The sequence below is a fragment of the Protopterus annectens genome, chromosome 15.part0, assembly GCF_019279795.1.
Source record: "Protopterus annectens isolate FY-2018-M chromosome 15.part0, PAN1.0, whole genome shotgun sequence".
NCBI lineage: Eukaryota > Metazoa > Chordata > Ceratodontiformes > Protopteridae > Protopterus > Protopterus annectens.
In genome coordinates, this window is record NC_056749.1 from 250979995 (window position 1) to 250998108 (window position 18114).

General features: G+C 37.3%; 1 protein-coding gene across 3 annotated transcripts in view; it reads right to left on the reverse strand.

Annotated features, from left to right (window-relative positions):
• Positions 1–18114, reverse strand: part of PTPRB (protein tyrosine phosphatase receptor type B) — a 796390-nt gene that overhangs the window by 104473 nt on the left and 673803 nt on the right. For all 3 annotated transcript variants that reach the window (XM_044057004.1, XM_044057003.1, XM_044057005.1), the window contains 3 exons: positions 16732–17016; positions 10043–10321; positions 3789–3938 (listed from right to left, as the gene is read on the reverse strand). In XM_044057004.1, coding sequence (XP_043912939.1) covers positions 3789–3938; positions 10043–10321; positions 16732–17016 — 714 coding nt within the window. The remainder of the gene's footprint in view (positions 1–3788; positions 3939–10042; positions 10322–16731; positions 17017–18114) is intronic.

Consider the following 18114-nt stretch of genomic DNA (forward strand, 5'->3'; position numbering starts at 1 on the left):
TGTTATATGCAAGCATTTTAGGTTGCACATCGACAGCTGCCATTTTCACGCCTCCGTGCGGCACTTCGACACGCCCTATGCACTCACGCTCCTTTCCTGTGCACATGGCTGTGTCGGCAGCGCGCCTTCATTAATATGAATTTGGCGCTACTGCGCCCTCTTCACGCCGCACGGTCGGCGCTAGCCTAACGCCGGCCTTGCACCAAGCTTCATGAATCCCGGGGAGTGTCTTTTGGTATTACGTGTTGCTGCAATTGTTATTAATGTTGTTGTTGTCTCCCAGAATGGGCCTATAGATGCCTTTTTTGTATTTGCCAAACATTTCATCCTAAATATTTTCTATGAATAACTTGGGGAAAGCTCTGTCCATGAACATTTGCTTCAAGTTAAAAATTTCCTGAAGCAATATATTTTAGTCTGAAATCATTTGTGTCTGTTAGACCAGAGACTTCCATTTTAAAGTAGCTATTAGACATTAGACAGGCTAAAGGGTAAAATAGGTCTAGAAATTGTGTTTCATTTATGCATACATTTTAGAAAAGCAGAAAGAAAAAATAACCTTGCTGGCTAAGTATGAGATAACAGTTCCCAAGGAAAGGCTAGTACAGACTGTTCTTTTTCTGTTTTCTTTCTCAAGGGAATCAAGAAAATGTTAGATAATGAAATGGCCAGGCACCTGCAAGGCTGCAGAACAAGACATAGCCTGAGAACCAAGGTTAGGGGGTGTGGGTGTAGTCTACAGAGGAAAATCACTGAAATGATATAATATGTGGTGTTCAGAAGTCAAGTCTGATGCAAGACTTGTTCAAATGAAGTTATTATAATCATGCTTTTAGAGATGCTGATCTGAATATATTCATATTTTCCAGTTATACCGATTTGAATATGCTGCTATGACATTTATACTTGCTATCACTGAATGTTACTCACTAAAATAAAATATTTTAAAGCAATAGAAAACTATGATTTTTTTTACAGTGTCATCTTAACAAATTGTTCCTTTCTATCCCCAGGCACTGCATACACTGACCTCCTGCCCCCTTCTAATACAGCAAAAACAAAAATAATCTTCCAAAATATGTCATTGGATAGTCAAATCTTAACAGTCTTGATAGCCTTGATGATATAAATGATAATTCATCTATTTTTTTAGACACGACTGTACAGCTTTTAGTACAGCAGCATTCAGAGAGGCTAGCCAGCTGGACATATTCATAAACTCAAATGCCATGGAACAACTAGTCACCATCCCCACAAGAGGAGATAACATACTTGATCTCATCATCACGAACATGGGAGCAAAATGTTCAACACCGGAAGTATACCCCTCACTGGTGAGATCAGATCACAAACTAATCTCGCTGGAGGTCCTCATCCCACCCCCACCTGAAATAAAAAAGACCACAGTAAAGAACTTCTCAAAAGCCGACTTCACACTTCTAAAGACTAGTGTGGTCTCCTTTCAGGCCCCGAGCGTGGAAAACAATACTCAAGCCGCTGAATCACTTACAAACGCCTTCTACCAGCACCTGCAGGACTGCATGGATAAGGCAATCCCAAGCAAAACAAAGACTCTTTGTACCAAAGGCAAGCGTCCAGTCTGGTGGACCCCAGCCATAAACAAACTCTACAACAAAGGAGGAAGCTACTACAAGATAGAGCAAAATCCTTAAAAGGTAAGACACCCTTGATCACTATAAGTAAAAACTAAGAGCTCTCATAAAATCATCCAAAGCAAATTTCGAGAGAAAAATAGCTAAAGACTCAAAAGACAATCATAAGGCCTTCTTTAGCTATGTTAGAAACCTAGGAGGAAACTCCCAGATATGCTCAGAACTAGTTCAAAATGATGTGAAGATTACTGATCCTACAGACATTGCCAACATACTGGCTGACAGGTTCAGTGCAAACTTCTCCCCTCCCCAAAAGGAGAGATATCTATACCAAATGAGTGCAGCCCCCAAACATCTCCAGCCCAAGTGAGAACTGCTCTCTCCAAAGCAAAAACACAGCATCCATGGGACCCGATGGTGTCCCGGCTGTGTGCTCCACGAACTCAATGAGGAATTAAACCCACAGCTAGGACAGCTGTTTAATCAAAGTCTTACCTCTGGATACGTGCCAGGAGTGGCGCACTGCAACTGTGGTCCCACTTCACAAAGCGGTGCCTCCACAGACCCTGGAAATTACCGCCCATTAGCTTGACAAGCCTTATCTGCAAAGCCATGGAGAGGATCATAATGGACCTCATAAATAAAGACATAGGAATTTGCAGACTTTGGATCCAACCCAGTTTGGCTTTGTCAAAGGCAGATCATGCCTTTTAAACTTGGTTGACTTTTTGAAACAGTCACCAAAGCCATTGATGAGGAAAGGCAGTCCATACAGCCTACCTCGATCTGGCTAAGGCCTTGATACAATACCCCACTCGGGTATCATTGAAAAACTCATCAGCTTAAATGTTAACCCATACATCACAAGATGGGTTGCAAACTGGCTGAGTGACAGAACCCACAGGGTCAGAGTTGCTGGCGCCATGTCAGACTCAAAGCCTGTCACAAGTGGTGTCCCACAGGGCTCAGTCCTGGGCCCACTCTTGTTTGGCATCTACTTTTCCGAAGTACAAGCAAACACAGGAGGGTTATGGCTGACAAAGTTTGCAGATGACTGCAAACTGGGCGCCATAGTAGAAAACACATCTGACACAGATATCCTTCAGAAGGGTCTCACAGAAATGGATAACTGGTGCCAGAGCCACAGCCTAAAGTTAAATGCCAAAAAATGCATAGTCATACCCTTCGGGAAAAACAAGGTTACCCTAGCTACCAAATAGGTGGCAATCCACTGAGCACAGAAGAAGTTATCAGGGACCTGGGGACCCAGGTTGATAGTAGTCTGTCATTCGACACCCATGTAGCTAAAGTAGTTAGGAAGTCCTTCTACATTGCCCATCTTATCATGAAGGGATTCTCATCTAGATCAAGGGAGGTCATAGTCTCCCTTTACTCATCACTCATCAGACCAATGATTGAGTACAATGCCCCATTCGGAATGTATCTGACCCGACACTTGCAGCAGCTGGAGAGGCCACAAAGTTCCTCACCAAAAGGATAAAGGGTCTCAAAATCTGTCCTATGCTGCCCGACTGAAAGAACTCCAGCTCTATTCAGTCGCACCGCTTGCTCAGAGGTGACCTTTGCCTAACATACAAGGCCATGTCAAACCCAGATTTGATGAATATGCTTCACCTCAAAAATCTAGATCCATCAGAGCCACAAGGCGGAGACTTAAACCTCGACACGGCTATTAATAGGACGTGCTGGAGGGATAGATTCATCACCCAAAGACTCCCTATGCTGTGGAACAAAATCCCGGTACATGTGAGGCAGAGCACCTCGCTGGCCTTGTTCAAGAGAAATCTTGACCAATGGATGGCAGATCGCAGATATACCCCAGGAATTACCTCAGTGTCACTGCTCGACAGAGGCACAGCAAAATAATGGGTATAGTTCCCCATACTAAAGGGGTGGCGTAAGCTACAAAACAATGGGCTAGGCTTATAAATGCCCTCGGGCAGATAGCCTAGTATGAACCTATGAACCTATGAACCTATAATACAGACCTCCAGGAATTTACAAATGCAGGGGGATGTGAGAGCACTAAGGCAAATGAATTATTCAATGACAGGCAAGGGGAAAGGGCATTATCACTAATATTACAGGAGGTAACTCAAAATTACATGGACAATATGGAACTATCTGATCAGTTATTATACTCTTGTGCCTTACCATTTGATTCGGTCACAATCACAGTGAAGTATTTAACAGCTCCGTTGATGTCACTGAACCAGCTACAGTTGAAGCTGAACAAGATAGTAGACTTGGTCTTCAGCACAGCTTTCTCATTCACACGGATATGCACAGGTGGAGGAGGAGGACCTGAAGAGATTAAATAAAAATGTGTTTTTAATTGCATGGAAATTTCTAACTCATAATGATAACACATGATGATGAAAAATGAGTGGTCTGCAAAACAAATGACTGCACCTACACTAATGTTTAAAATCAAAAGACTTAACTTTTTAAAAGTTTTCATTTTGCATATAAAGGGGGGTTGCAACAAGAATTTTAGGTGCAATGAAGTCATATATAAAACAAAACACTGAGAATTCAGTATAGATTTAGACTGCAGATCACCTATTTCTGCTAAAGTGTTGCAATTTTGCAGTAACAGCTACATATTTTTGTTAAACCATGATTTTGGGGGGATTGTCTTACTTTTTCAAGAATTTGAAAACTTAAGAATGTCTTGTCACAAGCAGGGCATAGTACCAGATACTCTGATGCTACTGAGACATTTAACAGCCTTAGTATTTATCGGGATAGTTTTCCATCTTTTATCAACAAACTGATCTAATTGCATATTGATATGAATAAATAACTAAAGGCTTGTTATAGTATGATAAATAATCTGATTAAAGAAACATTTCTAATTTTTTGTAAATGGTGTTCTCTCAGTATAAGTGGGACATAATTTTATACTTACTGCGTTATCATAGTCTAGGACTGAACATACATGAATTTGTTAACACAAAGGAAGAATGAATTTGTACTCCTTCACTTGTAATAATGACTTGAGTTGCCTTTCCTCTGAACAGAATATATCAGAATACATTTATATTTGTATTCTGCTAGAGGAATGCATTTATAATCTTATCCTACAGCAGAATTACTTTATTCTCCTAACTGTAGTAAGAAAAGATTAAAATTGTAGCCCCCAGGAAAATTGACTTTACATTACTACCCTCCCTGGTGAAATTAATTTCTCCTCCACCCCAGGAAGGAAGAATGTATTCTCCTGTCCCTTAAGAGGAAGGAATTGTAGTCATATCCCCATGAAGCAGCATTTCTGCATGACTTACTTCAGGGAGGATCATGCATCAAGTTAGTGTCAGGCTTCAGCATTTATTTTGTCTCTTGCTCTGCTTGCTGTTGCAGCTAGACTTTATTCTGAATTTGGTAGCAGATTAATTGGTATAACTTCTACTCAAATCTTACAAGTTTTCAAAAATTGTCTAAGTGCTTTTCAATATGTTACTACGGGTCTACTTTAGTAGACCAGACTTTCACTTACCCAACTTTCATAATGCCGAGACAAAAAGGCCAACAATCCCATAACACCGGCATCCCAGAACACCAACTTTCCATTCTAGGTAAGTAACTGTTTGGCCAACCTGAAATAAAATTAAAACCAAAGCAAAGTAAACCCCTGCTAATTAAATATACCAATTCCAAGATTGCACTACCATGGGGTTAAGGGGCAAAGTTCAACATGGTGGCCAAGTGGTTACTTACTTGGAGTGGAAAGTTGGTGCTCTGGGACATTGGTGTTATGGGGTTTTCGTCCTTTTTGTCTCAGTGTTATGAAAGTCGGGTAAGTGAAAGTTCAGTCTACTGAAGTAGACCTGTTACTACAATTTAGACTTTTATAAAAACACCATTTCAGATTTAGGTCCAAAGCACTCAAATTCTGTACTATTTAAGTTTTCTCTTTTTCTTTTGATTTTTCTTATTGCATGGCATGTCCCTAGTTTGAAAGCCAAAGTTGTGACACCTCAACTTTCAGGAAGTACTTAGGTTTATCTGTTTAATGCTTAATTTTCTTTTCAAGTCACCCATGGTACAACAGTATTCTTAACCAAATAAAATTTGTGAAAAACCTGTGCACTGTTGACTAAAATCTGAACTAAAAACCATGGAGAAGTGTGGATGCAAGGTTTAAAAACTTTAATAAACTTTGATAAATACTATACAAATAAGAAAAAAAACTGGTCAAGTGCTTTCTTCCCAACTATTCTGGGGACTTCATTAGAACTAGTGAACACAATGAACAATATGATTTAAATAGTCTTCAATCAAGTCAAAATCCCAACCAATAAATAGCAATTAACCCATAATTACATTGGCAATTAAAATCAATTACTGTGATAAAAACATTATACTGATTGAAATGCAACATAAAATCGAGGCTGTATAAAAATGCAAAAATATAAAAGGTAATAATAAAAATGCAAGAAAGTGTCAGGGATGAGTTATAAACAGGGAGCTCTAAAATAACTTATATTAAACTTCTAGAGCTTTGAACTTCAAAACTGGCAGAAGGGAGATACTATCATCCAGACCTGGTACTGCTGTAGCATCCAACTTAAGCTGCCAGTGCAGTTTACATCTTTCTTATATGTTCTCCCACCAGCCCATTCTACCATCCCTTCTTACTATATCTACAATGCCAAATAAATAATAAGAGCCACCTGGACATTGTTGGAAATGTCTATAAAGGGCATTATTTCTATTAGCTTTTTCAACAGCTATCATGCGCCCGTAATTTCATTTTCAGAGAGTTGTCTCCATTTTACCAATATAAAAACTTTCACATCCCATGCACAATGCTATATAAACTAACCCCGTGCTTCCACAATTCCCTGTCAACAATGAAACCTTCTGGGGTGAATTACCTACTACCACTTGTGTGTTTTGTAAAATATATTCACATTGTTGATATCTTCCACATTTTCTAGTCCTCCTATATGGGGAAATCATGTTCTAGGGGGTCAAGGGATGCTCCAACAGAAATGTAAGATTCCGTCCTGTTTTTACAATAAAGCAAGGTTTTTCTCCCACAATCTTATATATTTCTGGACTGGATTTAAAAAGGACCCAATTTTTAACCAATATATCTGTAATATCCTTGTACAGCTCACCAAACTGAACTACTGTATAATTAGTGAACGAAGTAGGTATAACCTCACATGCCATGTTCATAACACTTTCTGAGGTACTTAATAAAGGGCAATATTTGGTATCCCACCCTTTTAATACTTGTTCTCCTATTTCTAAAAGGCATGACATGTTCTAAGTTTGAAAGCCAAAGTTTTGACATCTCAACTTTGGGAAGTACTTAGGTTTATCTCCTTTAATGCATAATTTTCTTTTCAAGTCACCCATGGTACAACAGTATTCTTCACTAACACCATACTTAAAGGCATCAGTTTTCTTCCTTTCATGTATTGTTATTGTCTAGCATTCATGTCTGTATGACATTATTAAAAATACCACAGCCTGGAAAGTTGAGTCTTCATATACAAAGCTACATCTCTGCATTAGATCTTATCTAGATTCTTCATGGCCTTTCTGCAAAGAATGATTATTGATTGTTGAGCCAAGCAGGCTGAACCTTTTTACTGTTTCTATTTTTTTCTGTTTCTAGGAAAAATGTATTAATTTTATAAGCTGTCAGGATTGGTTTCCTATTGAAATATCAGGACAGGCTGTAATCAAACAACTAAGGTCAGGACCATTGCCTTCCTCATGTTAAGGTTTAAACCCATTTTGAGACTATATTGATTAATCTTGATAAGCAGCTCACTTCTAGCTAGTAATGTGGTTTCTTCAACATAATGAAGTCTCTTGATATTTTTCCTACAGTTTTTATGCTTTGATTATCTTCACGTAATCCTGCTTTTTGAATTATTGTTCTGCTTATAAGTAACACAGATATTGGTGTGTGTGCATCCTCATCATACACCTTTACTAATTCTAAACTATTTGATTTATCCTTGCTGTGTCTAAACCATTGTTGCATGGTCAGAGTTTTTCATGATTTATCTTCTTCTTCTGGCTTTTTCCCGGTTAGGGGTCGCCACAGCAGATCACCTTGTCCGCACATTGAATGGCAGTGGAGTTTTACAGTGTCGAGTTGCCAGCCCGGCGCACAACCTTCCACAGAAGGCACACTCACACGCACACCTAGGGCCAATTTAGAGTGTCCAATCCACCTGCAGCATGTCTTTGGGATGTGGGAGGAAACCGGAGCACCCGGAGGAAACCCACGCGACCACAGAGAGGACATGCAGACTCCGCACAGAAGGCACCCCAGCCGAGGATCGAACCGGAGAACCTCTTGCTGTGAGGCAGCAATGCTAACCACTGCACCACCCTGGCTGCCCTTTTTCATGATTTATACAAAGGCTTTATTATAATCAATGAAACATTTAGATATCCTTTTAATATTCTTTTGCCTTTTCAAGGATACAACTCTCAGATGTAATGATGTTTCTTGTTCCTTGTTGTTTCCTGAATCCTACTAGCATTTCTTGCAACTCTTTTTCCAAATATAATTGCATTCTCCTCTGAAAATATGCCAGTCAAATGAGGAGTTTGTGCCACGATGTTTAGGAACCTGATATGTACTTCCAAGGTCATGGAAGTGTCCTGTAACAAGTTATAAACTGATAGTTGATTCTGTGATTTGGAGTTCAATAGCTTCTATTTGTGGATCTCTGAGATTATTTCTAGAAGTGATATGGTCTTTGACAAATAAGAACAAGCCATCACAGTAGCCATTGGGCCTAAGGTATGTTAGACATTAAACCTACATAAGAGTACCTTTTGGGCATTTAAACCATATTCCAGTGCTTACACACACACACACACACACACACACACACACACACACACACACACACACACACACACACATGCTTTACAAGTGCAGGAATATCTCAAAGTCTGGCAGCTTGCTCCTTAGAATTCTGGCACCTAGTAGTGGCATTAATTAAATTTGTTTGGTCCTGTTTTGATACTGATACATGTGCTATATTGGAATTTTCATTAACCGAGCTTTGTAGGTTGCTTTAGCCAGTATGCAGAAGCCTTTGAACATGAGGTACAACCATACCTTCCAGAGCAAGTATGACTATCAGGCATCTCATTCTACTCTGACACTGGTTAGATCACCATAAAATGGTACCAGTTATTTACCTGATGGTAAAGAGATCATCTTTTTTTTTGTACCTATGTATCATTCACGAAGAAGGGAAGATTCCACTCAGTATCAGCATCTTGCTTGTAATTGTGACATGCAGAGAGGGCTCAGACATTTCGCTGTCTGTATCTCTTTCAGTGCCTTTCTTCCCAATGTATTGACTCTCAGATGCACAACTACTATGTTATAGTTATATTCTTCTGATGAAAGGGTCCAAAGGGCCTTTAATACTCCTGGCACCTGAAGGACAACTCATTATTACTTTGTCTTTATCCAGCCTAATGAGTAAGGGATCTGTGTGTCTCATTATGTAGTGACCAGTCACTAAAATAGTTTTTTGAAGTGGTCTGGTCTACTGGTATTAAGGCCCTTTGTTTAGTTTTGTAAAGTGGTTTGGTGTACTGGAATTGAGGCCCTTGTGTTACAAAGATACTCTTTGGTAAAGGCAAGATATTAAATTATGTCATGTTTCATTTTGATTTTTTTGAAAGCTTAGGTAAGGATTTCTTTACAGCGCTTATGCATGACATTATATTTTGTGTCATAGTTGAATGCATATCATGTGGTGTGTTAGTGCAATGATCACAGTCTGTGCTTTTTTTGTAAGACTGAAGCCCCCATATCTCTTAAATATGTTCTCCTCTTACAAGCAGAGTTATTTGTGTTTAATAAACGTTTTTAATCTGTGAGGATAAGCAGTTGCTAAACACATCTAATGCTATGAGGCTGGCAATAGAGGAGAGATAAGTAGGCTGGCCTTCTACATTTGAGGTGCTAGGTGCTTGTCTCTGTGCATTATGCAGTTATGTGGAGTTTTCTGTAGCTGAACATTGCAAAAACCTATTTACTGACAGGATTTGGGTGAGTTGGTTGCATTCATATAAATTACAAATGGAAGTGCCTGCATCTATGGAATGCACATTTCAACACAGTAGAGCAAATGTAGCTTTGTGTCATGTACAATAAACAGAAAATGAAAGAACCAATAAAAAAACAGCTAAAGCTCTAGCCAGTAGTATTTCTCTTCTCCAGAACTGTAGCAATTAAAATCAGGCCACATTAATAACCCCTAACAAGTCTAGATGACTCAGACACCTGGCAAAAACTGGTTGTTTCCTGTAACTTTGAAAAGTGAACAAAAACACAAGTAAATGTAACAACGTTGATTAATTGATATAAAAGTCAAGGAAACAAAACATTTTCATATAATCCAACTTACGATCAATCATTGTTATTGCGCTGTCTTTGACTACATCACTAGTCATTGAGTCTGATATGACTTTGACAGAGACCAGATATCGTTTGTGAGGTTCTAAGTTCATGATGCTGTATACGTGGGTATCTTTGCCTGTTCTTTTCGAAAAAACAAGTTCGTTAGTATCCATATGGTGGCATTCAATACTGTAGCCATCATAATCACAATCTGGTGAGCTCCAGGAGCAAGAGATTGAGGTAGAGTTTTGTGGTCGGCAGTGGAGGTGAGGAATGTTATCTGGTCCTAAAAGTAGTATAAATAAACAAAAAGCAAATTATCATTAAAATAATGCAGTATCACAAACAGATATTGTACTAGGAATCAGCAATTTAAAAATACTCTCAACACATTAATACATATTCATCTAAAATGTGCTTAATGTTTGCTTTTTTAGGACAAAATAACCAGTTGCACAAGTGTACTTACTATTCACAGAGTCTATATCAGAAGATCTAAGTTTCTAATTTTCGAATCTGATATGGTCGACACCATATGATTGAAGTTTTGAAATGTCGAATCTTTTAATGGAAATCTCTGTACAGCGTGGAAAGGGAAGATTTCCCTTTTCTGCACTGTAGTGCGATCTCAGAGTTGGTATATTTAAGTAGTGGGTGTGTGGAGGGAACAGCCCCCTATGTGGGGGGTGCAGGGGGGCTTGCCCCCCTGCTTAGAGCGTTTAAATTGTTTGTTTTTGTAGGTTGTTGTGTTTTATTACATTTTCGACATTTCAAAACTTCGATTTTATGGTGTCGACCATATCAGATTCAAAGTTTTGAAACTTCGATCATGTAATATAGACCCTATTCACATGTATGGGAACCATGCACATTACGACTCTCAGGCCATGTCTTGCCTCATTGGCACACTTTATTCTTCTGTGATAAATGCATCCCAGTGTAAATATGCACATATTGCAGTCATATGCAGATAAGAATTTTATTGCTACTGTACTATAATTGTTTGCTTGAACTATATGTTATTCTTGACTTGCATTCACTGTATGTTTTGTATTGCCATAATGGCCCAGCTCATAGCTGAAAATCGTCTGCTGACCAGCTTACCTGCTGGGTTAATAACATGAAAATAAAAAAACAAATAATTAAAAACAATGCGGTCATAACTGTAGCTTTGTTTTGTGAGATATGATAGAGTGATTTTGTGGTCTTTCTGCTGTAACTACAAGGCTGTGCGGTGCAACAAAATAGTAATATCCTGTGACTTGTTAGCACCTAAAATATGCCCCCTAAAGTAAAATGTGCAGCCAAAGAATGTAGGTAGCATTTATGTTTGTTACACACTGCTAAGATTTAAAGAAACTTTTTAGCTTAACTCAACCTATAAAATAACTGCCCCAGGCAACAATAAAACGGTCTATGTTTTAACTAGATCTATGTAACTGGCAGAGAATCACATACATGAATGCATGAAATATGAAGTCTGAATGGCCCAAATGGCTGGAACGCTATCTAAATCCTAGTGGCAAAGGCAAGGTTTAATTAATAATTCTAAAACACCATCTTGAAGTTTTGTAAAAATCACAGGGACCTTGGAGGAAACATAAGTAAGCAGCACCACAAAATGCCATATCTAAATGAAGCAAGCTAATTAAGGAAAAATGAAAAATGACCAGAAAATGTACTTCTTGCAACCACTGTCCTTATATTTTGGAATGTGACAAACTAAATATTCCTAATGATATAAGCCCTGTCATATATTCTGTTTATAGCACTTGTACAGTTAAAGGGTTACGTTAACTTGCTGTCTGTTCAGCTTGTAAGACAGAGTGGACCCTTAAGAAAAGGATTTATGATCATACCAATGAAATAAAGAAACAAATTAGTAATGACACCCTGTATAGACATAGTATTATGTGTCCTTTTTTAAAGAAATTTCAGTTTGTTATTTTGGAAAAAAAATTCCGGCTGGCCTAGAGGATGACCCTGGCAGGAATAGATAGATCATTTGACAATTTAGACTAAATGCTATCTCCTTTCCAGGTTTGAATGATAGTACCTCGATTTCTATTATAATAAAACTGCACTTAATGAAATTATGATGTTCAACAACAACAAAAGGAATAGTTTTTAGCTTTTGATTATATTAAATGAAAGTTAAAAGGAGTAGTTATTAGTAATACTTTACACATGAAAATATATATATGCATTTTTATACATTAATATATATTTTTTACAGATGGAATTATTCAATAACAATATGTATCCATGGACTGGTTGATGTTAATCATATGATTTATGGAAGGAATTATTTAAAGTGGAGAAATGATTAGGTGGGGTCTATATTATAAATCCGAAAGCTCTAAAGAGCGAATACAAGTACATCAACACATAAAGAGCGATGTACAAAAATACTGAAACATGTACTGAGTGAAAATCAGAACATTGAACGTATTTCTTTGGCCAGCAGCATGATCTTGAGGATAAGGAAATATGTAATTTTTCCCACTGTAGTGTGGTCTCGGAGTTGGTATATTTAAGTAGGGAGGGTGTGGGGGGTACAGGGTGGTTGCCCCCCCCTGCAAAAGTGTATTATTTTAGTTTTATTTAGTTAATTTACATATACCTGCATGGCGCTGTTGTTTAAAGAAACATGTTCGGTGTTTTGATTTTCGCTCAGTACGTGTTTTGCTATTTTTGTACATCGCTCTTTATGTGTCGATGTACCTGTATTCGCTCTTTAAAGGTTTCATTTTTACAATACAGACCCATTACATGTTAGTTCTGATGAAGTCAGTGGGTGAGTACGCTTTGAACAAAAACACTTAACTAACTAACTAATTGTGATTACATTTTGTTTCTTACTTATTTAGCATGCTTCATTTGGTTTTGGTATTTTGTGGTACTACTTTAGTTGGGTTTCTTTCAAGGTGTGATTAAGGTTTAAGTAATACATTTCAGTTGTTTTTTACAGACAAGCATGCATGTGTATATATATACACACACACACACACACACACACACACACACACACACACACACACACACACACACACACACACACACACACACACACACAAACACAGACACACACACAAACACACAAGTGCCCACTATACACCCAGGTAGTGAGAAAAAATACACATATATACACATATATACATATATATATATATATATATATATATATATATATATATATATATATAAAACATACACACACACACACACACATATATATATATATATATATATATATATATATATATCTACACACACACACACACACACACACACACACACACATATATATATATATATATATATATATATATATATATATATGTTACTGAACTGAAGCAGTTTTGCAATTCATAGTCCAATATCTATGTGGTTTGCACACTCCTTGTTAAATGTGATGTTTTGCCTTTGATATTGGAGTTGCAGTCTGCGAACTTGCCCCCAGCCATCTCTTCAATAATTTGTCCAAGTATGTACAAACACTTCTCTGATACAAAAATTAATTCTTTACCCCAGCAACCCCTTCATTAGTTTGTATTAAGTATGCACAAGCACTAAAATGACATAATAAATTATTTTGCCCAGTGATCACTTCAGCAGTCTGCCCATGCATGCACAAGTACTTCCCTGACACATAAATGAATTATTTCCCCAATCAACTCCTTCAGTAACATTTCCTAGTATGCACAAGCACCAAAATGAAACATTTCCTCAAGCAATCCCTTCAGTCACATGCCCTTGAATGCGTAACTACCAAAATAAAACATTTCTCCAAGTCATCCCTTCAGTAAAATAATGAGCTATGCACAAACACTAAAATGAAACATTTCCCCCAAGTGATACCTTCAGTAAAATATTCAGGTATGCCAAACACTAAAATGAAACATTTCCCCGAGTGATACCTTCAGCAAAATGTCGAGGTATGCACAAACACCAAAATGAAACATTTCCCCAAGCGACCCATTCAATAAAATATCCCGGTATAAATACGCATCAGAAAGAGATATTTACTCAAAAGACCTCTTCAGTCAAAATGTCCAGGTATCCAGAAGCACTAACTAATCTTTACTCACATCTCTGTATTCTCCCAAATTCAGGGTTACCTACACACTTTATATGCAACTGAGCTCATTATAGATCCATGTCTATGAATCAAACTCATACACATACATGTAAAGCCTCCTTAACAGCATAGTAGCTGTCTCCCTATCACTTATGCATTAAGCATGTTACACATTTGTGATAGGGGGCATGGTTGCAGCAGCTCCTTTGCATCTTTGTATGCATGATAACAGTCTGGGATTTGCATATCCACATAGCGACACTCTTCACAGATCACCACTTCAAAAATACAAAGCCCCATACTATGAATAATACCCTATATGTTTGTGTGTGTGTGTGTGTGTGTGTGTGTGTGTGTGTGTGTGTGTGTGTGTGTGTGTGTGTGTGTATATGTATCTATATATCTTTGTATGTGTGTGTGTGTGTGTGTGTGTGTGTGTGTGTGTGTGTGTGTGTGTGTGTGTGTGTGTGTTTGTGTGTGTGATGTGGAGTATACAGACACACCCTTTTCAAATAAATGACTCATGCCTGTTGTGAGCACTTATTTTGTAATGTAATATTAAATAAACATTATTTTGTGGTGTGATGCGAAATGAACAAGTGAATTTTAATGTTGGATCTCGTAGCAACTCTAAAGCAATAGCCTGGATAAATGGACAAAATACAGTTGTTGTGTCTTTCGGCTTTTCCCGGTTAGGGGTCGCCACAGCGGAACTCCAGTCTGCTAATGATTGGCAGCAGATTTTTACGTGCCGAGTTGCCAGCTCTGACGCACAACCTTCAACAAAGGTATGCCCATTCACGCATATCTCCTCACAGAAGACGCTCTAGCTGAGAATCGAACGGGACAACGTCTTACTGTGAGGCGACAACGCTACCGCAGCACCACCACAAAATACAGTCATTTTCTAAAAATAAGACAATGCTTTATAGACTGATATTCAAAATGCAGTGTAGTGAAGTACTTAACTAAATATTCCTGCTGTACCTTTGTTAAAAATGAAATACTTTCATCTCAAAAGCCGACAGGTAAATGAGATGGTTCAGTAACTCAAGTTATTCGTGTAAGCACTCTAGCATTTAAGCATTTCAAGCTATGTACTCAATAATGGTGCAAAGTTAAGGATGACGCTGAAAATGACATGGCGCAGTTTATACTTGTACTTTGATGAACTATATCTTAACGGATAATTGCATAAAATATTAGATGTATCATAAGACTTCAATCTACATGGTAATACTACATTTCTGAAGAACTAATGTAGGAAAAATAAAGTGCAGCCCCTCCCCCATCTTAACCAGCAAAACACTGCATTTACTAAGTATTCTGGATGTAAAAAGTTATATTACAAGGCATCACATAAGAAAAATATTGGTGGACGAGGTATGTCAAACACGCTGTTTACAGCATACTACTTAACTGCCCTGATTCTGTATCATGTTTCTGATTTTGCCTAATACTTGTGACCTGTCCCTTATAAAAATTTTAATTTGCTAGTAAATCACAAAAGATTAGTCATTCAATAATGCCAAGACAGAGTTTCACACTTCTTATTGTTCAAAAAATGCTTGTTGATAGCAAAGACTGTAGTTTTATTAACTTAATTAATCAAACTCAGGTAATATTTAGAAACTGTCCTTGATTTTGGGATTTCCTTTCCCCATATTTTTTCTTTGTCCTCAAATCCTGAGTAAAGAATTTGAGAGCTGTGGTTTTACAGCACTACCTATTAACGTTCTCATTTCATCTATCCTATGCCTGTTTTTATTCTGCCTTAAATCTAAAACCTTTTCTCATATATCCACCTTTCTTCTTTTTCAGTAGTACTGCTAAATTCTTAATCATTGTTTTTAAAATATCGGATTAGTGTTTTACCTACATTGCATTTAACTTCATAAACCCAATAATGAAGGTACTTTCACATGCCTTTTCCTTACTGCAGGTTTCTCTGAGTTCCACTAATCTTATTGATTTTAGTTTCAGGTGAGACGTTTGTCCTCTCTGGACCTTAACTATGTAAGTGTTACAATCTGTGTTTTTGATTTGACATTATTTTGCGTTAATCTAGTTGTTTCTTAATTTGTATCTTTAGCGGACTCTTTTCTTTACTGAGTTACAAAAATGTTTGTTTTTGCCTCTGGCCAGAATTATAAGCAAAATAAATACATTAAAAAATATATATGATTAGGCCACTTATCTGATAAGGAAAGTACCAAACAAGTGAATAAGCTAAAAGAAGAACCAATACAATACTTGGCTTACCTTACCCGAGGAAAGAAAGGAAAATTAAGGCAGTCTGTCATATGCTGGGCAGTCTGGTCCCTAGCAAATTATTGATAGACTCATGCTTGCTCTATGACATGGGATGATGGTAGAATTGCTGGCTTTTCTTATGTATCAATGGGCTGGTACAAGGTCTTACCAATGTATCAGCTGTTTACAGCATAAAGTACCCTGCACCAGGGTGCTGGCTAGTATTCAGAAAAACAAGACAGTAATGCAATAGATACTCAACATATTATTGTCAGATTAGGCTGTAATTTAGTGACATTTCATGTGCACTCAGTAACATGTAAACATCAGAGCTATTTTTTTTCAAGCAGCAAATGACTTACTTGTTCGTTTGCTTCCATGCAGAGGTTCACTATAGGTTTTATGTAAAATTCCACTGACACTTCTGATGCTGAACATGTAATTGCGACCTGGACGAAGATGATGTATGATGCGAGCATTTGATTTTGAAGAACTATAAGGATTATTTACCACAACAAGTGGATCATTTGGAGTCCACTGCAACTGAAAGGCATCAAAGTCAGTCCAGTCAGGAGGGTTTTCCCACTTTATTTCCAATGAGGTATTTGTTACATCAGAAAATGACATTGCCTTTGGAGGCTGTGGGGCTGAAAGTCAAGGAGAAGGTCAGAAAGAACATATGACAAAATATTACAAAACAAGTCCTCTTGGAAGAAATTGTAACATATCAAAAAAAACAATTGCTGGTATAAATAAGTGAAACAGTAAATTACAGTTTTTTTAGAAAATAATAGAAAAAAAAATAATTACAAAGCATGTGCACATGTATTTCCTATTCTTTGTCCTTTTTTCTTTTGGATGACTTGGAGAGGATACGTTCTTTACTACATGCATCAGTTTATAATTTAAAATAACTCAAGAGTTTCTCTTCAATAGTTCATGCTACTTTTCTTGACCTAAAATTTATATTTATAATTGTTTGTAACTTACGAACTAATAGCCATTAGATAATGGTCTCAGAACATAAAATATCCTAATAGGTCACTCAGTGTTCGACAGAAGAGTTTTAATGTATAAATCTCACTTGCTGAATAACAAGTGCACATAATCTGGCAGAAAATCAAGCACAGAGACTGAAATCATCTCCAAGATACACCATTTCCTTTCCCCTCACTAACTGTGTATCTTGTATGATTAACCAGAGGGACCAATAATATAAACAAATGAATAAATAAATGAATAAATAAATAAATTACTTAATTAATTAATTAACTAATTAGTAAAAACATAAACATAACAGAAGAGAAACAAGTAACTGCTGCAACAGTTACAAAAACAGTTTTTTTTCCCTTTCCCCTCCTTTCCATACCTCTCAACCTCTTAGAACAAAAAAATCTGGACAAAGCCAAGTGGGACAAAAGACCCAAAACAGGGATAATTTATAAATTTATAAACTTAAAAAGTTGATAGAATAATAGGTTTTGCATTAGCATGAATTTTCCACAGGATATGAAGTCTGAAACACAAATGTGTGTGATTATTTTAAAACTTAAGTCTTTAATGATTTACCACTAATTTGCCAGAAAAAACACAATTTTATGAAAAACAGACCAAAAATATGAGGCCAAAATCTGGACATTCTGTGAACATCTGTACAGTTGAGAGGAATGCAGTCCTTTCCCTCTGCTAATCCTGACTCTGAGAAAACCAGGGTTAGTGAGCAGAGACACTAACTAAATAAATGA